The following is an 8986-nucleotide window of genomic DNA, read 5'->3' on the forward strand; positions in this document are numbered from 1 at the left end:
CTCAGTTTGTTTTTCAGAGTCCATCGTCTCTCATGGTTCGTCTACCCCTCCGATTTCCCCCGCTTCATTCTTCCCCTCCTGCTACCTTCTTCTTCTTCTTCTTTTTTTTTTTTCTTAACATATATTGCATTATTTGTTTCAGAGGTACAGATCTGAGATTCAACAGTCTTGCACAATTCACAGCACTTACCAGAGCACACACCCTCCCCAGTGTCTATCACCCAGTCAGCGCATCCCTCCCACCCCACCTTTGTTTGTTTCCTGAGATTAAGAATTCCTCATATCAGTGAGATCATATGATACATGTCTTTCTCTCAAACTTGCATTTTCAAAAGGAAGTTTATTAGCGTTGAAAGGGACAAGTTAGAGATGATGGAAAATGTGGCTGTCCAATCTCCAAAGCAAGACTCGTGCTCTCAGTCCTCACACTCTGGCCCCTGGACTGGGCAGCGGGGTGGCCCTTTGTCTGGAGGGGAGCTGTCACAGCCCCTGCCTGTCTCTACCTGCCATCGGGCTCTTTCCTGTGCTCTGGGGATGTCATCTGGGACACACTGCTGTGTAAGGTCAAGACCCTTTCCTTCCCCTGCCACCCACCTGGCTCCTGCAGATGTCCCGCTGGTTGAGGCTCCCTGTGCTGGCAACCTTTTCCCTCCAGGTCAGAGCCCGGCCGTCCTTCCTCCTGCGGCCCTGTGAACCCCCAGTCCCGGGAGGGGCCTCCTTACTCGAGCAGGCCCTCCAGCGAGACCTCGGCCTGCAGCTTCTCCGCAGCCTGCGCCTCCCTAGAGGCCTCCCGGCGCCGGGCGGAGGGCTGGTAGGAGCTCTCGTCACTGGCTGGGCCCTGCCGGCCCTGGCTGAGGCCCAGCAGGGCCCGGACCTGGCGGAGGAAGTTGGGGCTCGAGAAGCAGTAGAGCACGGGGTCCAGGACGCTGTTGAGGTAAGTAATGGCCAGGGAGCTGTGGAAGAGCTGTGTGCAGAGGTCGAGGGCGTGGCAGGCATGCAGGCGGAAGGCCACCATGGAAGCCATGCCGAAGACGACGCTGGGCAAGAAGCAGACGGTGTAGACGGCCACCACCGCGGCCAGCAAGCACATGGCTCTCCGCGGGCCCGCCTGCCCCCCCAGGCTGCGGCGCCCGATGGTGAGCCTGATGTTCACGATGGCAAAGAGGATGAGGGCCAGCGGCAGGAAGAATTCCAGCACGAACAGGGCCTGGTGCCAGCGAAGTGAGGCCGAGGACTTCACGCCCAGCCGGTAACTGAGGCAGGAGCGGTCGGTATAGGCAGCCAGGAGCAGATGCCCGTTGAGGAGCAGGATGCCGGCCCACAGCCCCCCGGCCACCCTGGCGGCCGCCCACACGGAGGCCCGGCTCAGCGCGTGGTGGGGCCTCACCACCTTCAGGTAGCGGTTGAGTCGACGGCCGTGAGGAAGACCACGCTGGCCGAGCGGTTGGTGGACAGCATGAAGAGGTTGAGCTTGCAGGTGGTGGCCCCGAAGCACCAGTGCTCCTGCAGGAAGTAGTAGTCCACGCGAAGGGGCAGGTTGATGATCAGGAGAAAGTCGGCAACGACCAGGCTGACCAGGAACACCGTGTTCGACGTCCAGGGCCGCGTGTGGAAGCAGAAGATGAAGAGCGCCAAGCTGTTCCCCACCAGGCCCAGGACGAACTCCATACCCAGGATCGGCGCCAGGAAGGCAGACACGGTGGGGGAGAAGGCTGGGAAGCAGGAAACCATGGCCTCCCTGGTGGCCCCCAAGTCTGTGGTGAAGGCCCAAGGAGAGGCGGAGAGGAAGGGAGGGAGGGAGGTGGGGAGGGAGGCAGGGAGAGCGGAGGGAGGGAGAGAAAGGAGGGGAGAGGAAGAGCTCAGGTTTTGAGATTCCATGAGAGAAGTTTCCAGGCTTTCTACCCCTGCAAGAGTGTTCAGGGCAGAGTGGAATGATGCTCACTACCAGCTAGTCACCACAATGACTCAATATCCTGGGGTTTTTTCATCAGCATCCTTGCAGCCACTGAGAAACACCCAGCCAAGGCGGAACCCTGCAGCCCTCCCGCCCCTCTCCCTCCCCCCACACTGAGTGACCTGGCTGCAAGATCTCTGAAGGGTCTGGGCTGCCCCTGGCACAGGAGGAGAGCAGGGCTCAGCAGGGGTGAGACGGAGGCCCAGGGAGAACCTAAAGTGGGAGGAAGGCCCAGCTGGGGTGAGGTGGGGAAGAGTGTCCACAGCGCCGAGGGCTCAGACGTTTGCTTGCCTGAAGGCCGGAGCTGGTCCTGGCAACCCATAGCTCTCAGGGTCATGCAGGCCACCCTGTACACCCCCGCCCCCCCATGTACAGATTGGGTGGCTGCCTCCCTGCCCCCACCAGCTCTGGCAGCAGGGAATGTGGAGCTAACAGGATGTTGTCCCCGGAGAGGGAGGTGGGGATTCCAGCCAATACCTTGACCACGTGCTCATGGCCTTGTGGCATAAGCCTGTTTGTGCCCTGCCATCCCCAATTCCCGATGGTCCAAAGTCCATGTCCCCCACGAAATACCCCCCACACGCAGAGAGCTCCCCTGCTGGTAGAAACTGGGCTCCTGCCCCAGATAGAACAATCCTGAGAGCCTTCGAGATGCCCTGTCCACTGTCCGCCCCCCTCCATCAGCACCCAGCATTCACCACAGACAGGGCAGTAGATTCCGGGCTGTCTTCAGGCAAGGTTTTCCTGTTCCTCTACTACGTGGTGTTCTCAGGAGCTCCTGGGGCCTTGGACTCCTCCTGACGTGGGACAGGGCCGAGGGAGCCTGCGGCTCCGGGCTGCAGGACCTGACACCCGCCCTTGCCGGCTGGCTACGGTCAGCAGGGTGCGTGCGTGCCAACCCTGCCTAGGCTCGGGGCTTCAGACACATTTGGCCATTGGCCTCTCTCTCTCAGAGCCTCCAGGCCTCTCTCTCCTCTGTCCTGGGCTCCCATCTGGCCAAGGCTGAGGGAGACAGGCTGTAAGAGGCTGTGACCACAGGATGCCAGGTGGTGAGACCACCAGCCTGAGCTTTGAACGCAGACAGGCCTTGTTTGGAAACAGCCGCTTGTTTGCCAAACCTCTCAGGGAACTCCCTAGCACGGAGCTAATGTTCAGAAAAACAGAAGATCTCATTTTTGTTATTTTCTCAGGTTAGGTCTGTCCTGGGCACTAGGGACAAGCTCGTCTTCTCCTGGCCGCCTGGCCCTGTGCAGTGGGGGGCTCTGCGGGACATTCCCCGTGTTCTCTCCTGGGGGAACAGAGCAATACCCTGCTGCGGCCCACGTTCGGACTAGCCTCTGCCTTCACCTCCTGGACTGTGTGAGTTTGTGGGGGAGGCTTCCAGTGTTTCTTCTTGGCTGGTGGGAGAGGAAAGCCTTAGGGGTAGAGAGGTGGGCACAGGCCCTGGGGCAGAAACCCTTTCAGCAAAGCCAGGTTCCCATCTGCTTTCAAAACAGATGGTGGAGCGAATCAAAACAGTGGGCCACAGTGGGGGAAGGCAGGGTTTAGCATCCACGTTTTCCAGAGGAAGCTTTGACCCTAACCAGGGACCTGTTCCATCCAGATCCCACTTCGATTACCCCCACCTGCAACCCCTTCTGGACTTCTCACTGAAGTCCCAGGAAACCGGGCTCTGGTCTCCGCTGTAGGTTCTGGGTTTTGTCTCTACCCACGGCTGCTTCTAGGGTTCTCGGCACTCCTGAACCCCGCAGAGCACCCAGGAGCCTCCTGAGTCTTTGGACACGGTGACTGTACATAGCGGTGGGAGCGTTATCGTGATCTTCATGTGCTAACCGTGGTTAATTCTGCGTGGTGGATCTTGGGTTTTTAAGTATTTTTGTTTTCTATGATTAGTACACATCACTTGTTACTGGGGAGAAAAACCCAACAGACACTATTTTTAAAAGCCATGTAAAAAGAGTAAGCGGGAAAGATTCAAGAGGGGGAGGGACAATATAAGCTGTGTCCCCAGGATGAGCACAGGACCGGGAATGGATGGGCCACACACACACAGTGAAGAGAGACCCTTTACGAGTAGGGACACCCACTAACAGACCGTCTGCACATCTACGTGCACCTGGTGCCCCCGACACACCACACACATGAGTCACAGGAGTACAGGGGGTCGGCCATCCATGACAGCCCGTGTGCATGCAGACATACAGGTGTTTGTCCACGAGGAAGCCTTTACTGAGGGCCCTCTGGGTAGCAGGCAAGTGCTGCCCTGGGCCTGTGGGGACAGAGGGATGGAGAGGTAGTCCGGCCTCCATCAAGGAGCAGACCGTGCAGGGCAGTGGGCGGAGGGCTGTTAGAGGAGAAGGGGCACCACCATCCCCCCAAGAGCCTGGCATCTCGGCCGAGAGGACAGGAGGAGGGTGGATGGTGATGTCCAGGGCCCAGCTCCGGGGACACAGAGTGGCTCAGCAGCGGTACATCCAGAAGCACAGCGGGCAGGGGAGCTATGTGGGGGAGGGAGGCACTGCTTCGGGGCCGCACCCAGAGGATCAGCCCAGGGGCTTCTTGCGGGCGGGGTCCTGGGTCACAGCCAAGGCCACAGAGCCCTGCCCTCGCTCCCAGGTGTACCTGTGGAGACACAGGTGGGCTGGGGTCAGACAGGTGGGCCCTGAGGATCCCAGGGGAAGGAGGGTGGTCCCACAGCTTGGGGGGGGGCAGCAAGTCCTCCCGTGCACTCACGCGTTCCCGGCTGGCACCAGAAGGCTGTCATCCGGGGCCAGGCTCAGGTGCTGTTCCCCCATCGTCACCACAGAGGAGCCCTCCTGGGAAAGAGGAGCAGGAGAATGGGAATGGAGGCCGTTGGGCCTCAACACCTGTCCAGGGGTCCCTGAGTCTGCCTTGGCAAGGAGGCCCTGGGAGCCACTCCAGGCTCTGGGCGTTCAAGGCCCAGGGGCAGCCTGGTCCCCGTGGGCAGGAGGATGTGCCACCCTCTGTCAGGGGCCCCACTTGCCAACTGCCACAGCCACACATCCACGTCCTGTCTCGGGCCTTCGTTGCTGCCTTGTCCACGGACGATCACCTGGCAGGAAGCGACATACATCTTTCTGGTGCTTCGGCCCCACACAGGAGATGGCCTTGAACCTGCCCCCCAGACGCTAGGCCCGCAGCACCAGGCACAGCCTGTCTTCACGTGTAGGGCCAAGACCAGGACTTGGAGGGGAAGGCTGCCCGGCCGCGGGCCTCCCTGCTGCCTCCCTGCTGAGCAGCGCTGCCCGCCGTCCAGGACCACGCCTGCCTGCCCTTCACATGCACGTGCGCATCGGATGCCTCGGCTGCCCATGCCCATGACTGCTGACCCATATGAAGGCATGACTGCCAGGGGCACGCTCGGGACACACGCACTCGTGTGTGCACGGCTTAGCGTGGACTCATGTATCACACACAGAGCTCTCCAAAGAGTGCCCACCTGCCTTCTTCCATGGGATTCTGGCCTGAGGAGGAGGGAGATGGGAGGGGACGAACTTTTTGACCTGCATCAGCCGGCAGCTACTGTGCAGGTCTCGCTCCTGCTGGCCCAGAGTGGGACTCAGTAGACATCTGTTGGCATAAACTGAAGCAGGTGGGAGCAGGCGTGTGCACGAGGCAGAAGGCAGCACCGGGATGCCAGCTCGATGCCGAATGCCATTGCCGTGATGGGCTGGGAGGGGCTTTGTGGCATGCCCCTGTTTTTACAGCCCTGTGTAAGCTCAGGTCTGCAGGCCAGAACTTTCAAGGCAGGTGTGTGTGTACCCAGAGAGCATCCCTCCAAGAGGGTGTCTGATTCAAACTGCAAGGTATGTGCCTATGGCAAACTGTAAAGCACAAACAAGCCCGAGCCTTGCCCCTTGTCCAGCCCAGGAGACCTGTCAGGACCTGGGCACTGCCTGCTACTCCTGCCATCCAGCCATGGTGCTTGCTGCCCCCACTCCCCTGCCCTGGCTCCTGCCAACCTCAGCTACTTGCAGTGCCAGGCTATTGCAAGCTTCCATGCGTTTACCCATGCTTTTCCCTTACCTGGAATGCTCTCTCAGCCTCCCTTTCTTCCTTTTGCAAATTCCTATATTTGCTTTAAAATGCAGCTTACACGTCACCCCCTCCAAGAAGTCTTCCCTGACTTTCCTCCCAGCCTGGGTTCCTCCTTCATTGTCCTATGGCTTCCTGAAGCTTCTCTACCAAATAACATACCACCTGATTGTGGTAATTGTTGATTAACTTGTCTTTTTATCACACCATACACTCTTTGAGGCAGTGACTCTTTTTCTCCTACCAAAGCCTGAAACATAATAGGCATTCAACAAATGCTGAATGAAAGAAGGCCAACTTTGTTTGGGTGGGTCTCTCTCTGTGCACCTCTCCACCCAACCTCACCGCCAGGCACCTCTCTTCCTTCCGGCTCCCCAGGCTGAGACTGGCCAAAAGTTCAGGAATTCCTAGTAGAAGGATAACTCTAGACCCCCAGGAATCGGTCAGCCTATGGGGCAACCCCCCACCCTGAAGGCAAAGAAAGACTGCTTGAGACCACGTAGCCTCCACTCCTAGCAAAGCCGTCACTCTCTGAGTCAGGCAGGAAACAGGAAGACCTCTGTTTGTGTCACAACCTCTGAAACTGTGTGTGTGTGTGTGTGTGTGTGTGCGCGCGCGTGCGCGCGCACGCATTTGTGTGGGTGATTAGTTCCCATTTCCTAGGGCTGCTGGGTAGATGCCCTGGATGGCCCAGGGCCTCGTTACCTGTGTCTCATAGGTGTCCCCAAACAGGCTGAGGGGTGTGCCTGCCTGCAGCTGTCTGCGGTGGCCATCCAGCCAGGCCTCCAGGGACATGGGCTCCATGACAGATCGTGTGCTCAGGGGGAATGGCGGTTCCTGGAGCAGCTGGTCTGCGCCCACAGCACAGCTATGTCAGTGGCCTCTGGCCCGGCCCGCCCAGAGCCCCAGCAGGCCCAGGGCTCCCAGCTCTGAATCACCAGGATGGGCCCTGGATCCAGCTCGAGCACCAAGCAGCCACGTGGGGGACACTATTTGGTGCCATTGTCTCGTACCTTGAGTACTGGGGCAGAGAACTCAAAAGGAGACTGGTACTCTGGACCAAGACCCATTCTATTCTGGGAAAGCAGAGAGGGAGGGAGAAAGGCGGTTCCCTGGGGGGCTCACCAGGGATGGGCTTTCCTGTTTTGTGCTGCTCAGAGCTGAAGAACCTGCAGGGAGAAATGGGGAGGAGGACGAGTGGCCAGCATTCCCGAATGAGTTGCCAGGGAGACACACAGTACACACACACTCATACGCTCTCAGGTGCAGGAGCCCACACTCTCATGGGGCCCTACAGAACTCGATGGAGGTCCACCCTCCCTCCCTTCCAGCCCAGGCCCTCCCACCCTGGGAGGGGCAGACTTTCCCCCCACATCCCAGGCACGCTGGCCCCAGTGTGGTGGGCACTGCTGGGTGGATCTGCCCTCCCCAGCCAGAGCAGGGGGCCTCAGAGAGCAAGGGGCAGGGACCGGGCTGGGGCTCACTCCTGGATGATGGGGGCCAACTGTGTGCCAAGGTCCTTGCAGTAGAACCACTTCTCGAACAGGACGTCCGTGGTGTCCCCCATGTAGTACCTGCCAGAGCAAAGGACAGGTAACCCAGCTCCCCACCTGGGTTGCCTCGGGGCGGCTCTGCTTGTGGAAGTCTGGACCCTGGCTAGCCCCGCAGAGCTGGCCGCTGCTTCACCCTGTTAGCACAACCTAGTGTCCAACGCTCACTCACCCACCCCTGGCTCTCCCAGAAGCACTATGTGCCCCAAAGTCGGCGGGCTATTATCGACCCCATTTGCATTCCTGGTTCCCCAAACAACCATTTACAAAGTGGATAGAACTCTGAGGCTCGGAGAAGCTGGGTAACGTGGCAGAGATTACACAGCCTGTGAGTGGTGGGTGCAGGACAGACTCGCGACAGTCTTAGAAACACAGACAAAAAATCAATAACAAGTGTCTTCATTTTCCCAGAGAGGAAGCTGAAGCTGAGCCTGAATACAGGGCCTGTGCAAGGAACCTTATGGAACCAACATGCAGAAGATACCCCCCAGATGAGGTGTCCTGCTCCTTTAGGAGTCACGGATGCCTTTGAGAATTGGAGCAAAGGCTGGGCCTCTTCTCCGGAGGAAAGTCCACCTGCGTGTACACATAGCCTCTCCGAGACTCTCGGAAGCCCACCCAAGCCCCAGCCCGGCTCAGTGAGCTCCTCCGCCAGGCCTCAGGCCCCTGGTGTGTGCAGCACTTTGTTGACTGAATGTCTAAGCCTCAGGCCCAGCTCCCAGGGCCAGGCCCACTTTGTCCTTTTCAGCTTCTCCCGAAAAAGAGAAGTGGTCCTGCTTATGGGACATGGTTTATAGACACCCAGCTCATCCTAAGTTCTATCCTGGGACGGAGCTGGACACCAGAAAGCTTGCCTTCAGAGTGGCATTTTTAAAGTTGAGTCCCTGGCTTTTTTTTTTTTTTTTAAGATTTTATTTTTCCATTTGAAAGAGAGTGAGAGGGGGAGGAGCAGAGGGAGAGGGAGAAGCAGAGGAAGAAGCAGACTCCCCACTTAGCAGGGAGCCCAATGTGGGGCTTGATCCCAGAACTCCGGGGTCATGACCTGAGCTGAAGGCAGATGCTTAACCAACTGAGCCACCCAGGCACCAAGTCCCTGGCTTTTATTAAAGGTCAAAAGCAGCCAGGGGCGCCTGGCTGGCTCAGTCAGTAGAGCCTGAAACTCTTGATCTTGGGGTTGTGAGTTTGAGCCCCATATTGGGTGTAGAGATTGTTTAAAAATAGAGTCTTAAAAAAAAAAAGGTCAAAAGCAGCCCGATGAAATCTGTTATAAATTTGCTGTAAAAATGTTATTGAGGACCGGGTGCCTGGGTGGCTCAGTCACCCAGCTGACTCAACTGACTTTTTTTTTTTTTTAAGATTCTATTTATTTATTTGAGAGAGAGAGAATGAGAGAGAGCACATGAGAGGGAGGAGGGTCAGAGGGAGA

General features: G+C 58.2%; 2 protein-coding genes across 6 annotated transcripts in view; both read right to left on the reverse strand.

The window, feature by feature from the left end:
* Positions 1-320: 320 nt before the first annotated feature.
* Positions 321-3993, reverse strand: OXER1 (oxoeicosanoid receptor 1). Its single transcript, XM_031018498.2, is given in 3 exon segments — positions 321-1410; positions 1413-1754; positions 2077-3993. Coding segments are annotated over 2 exon segments (1011 nt in total). The 5' UTR covers positions 1732-1754; positions 2077-3993; the 3' UTR covers positions 321-718.
* Positions 3994-4161: 168 nt separating this feature from the next.
* Positions 4162-8986, reverse strand: part of HAAO (3-hydroxyanthranilate 3,4-dioxygenase) — a 28809-nt gene continuing 23984 nt past the window's right edge. For 4 of the 5 annotated variants that reach the window (XM_081833464.1, XM_081833462.1, XM_081833463.1 and 1 more), the window contains 6 exons: positions 7495-7584; positions 7136-7179; positions 6716-6861; positions 4959-5027; positions 4688-4770; positions 4162-4576 (listed from right to left, as the gene is read on the reverse strand). In XM_081833464.1, the coding sequence (XP_081689590.1) occupies positions 4498-4576; positions 4688-4770; positions 4959-5027; positions 6716-6861; positions 7136-7179; positions 7495-7584 (511 nt within the window). In that variant the 3' untranslated portion in view covers positions 4162-4497. The remainder of the gene's footprint in view (positions 4577-4687; positions 4771-4958; positions 5028-6715; positions 6862-7135; positions 7180-7494; positions 7585-8986) is intronic. The other variant, XM_081833461.1, reaches the window with a different exon arrangement.

The sequence above is a fragment of the Leptonychotes weddellii genome, chromosome 10 (assembly GCF_054177405.1).
Source record: "Leptonychotes weddellii isolate Sample4059 chromosome 10, ASM5417740v2, whole genome shotgun sequence".
Taxonomy (NCBI): domain Eukaryota; kingdom Metazoa; phylum Chordata; class Mammalia; order Carnivora; family Phocidae; genus Leptonychotes; species Leptonychotes weddellii.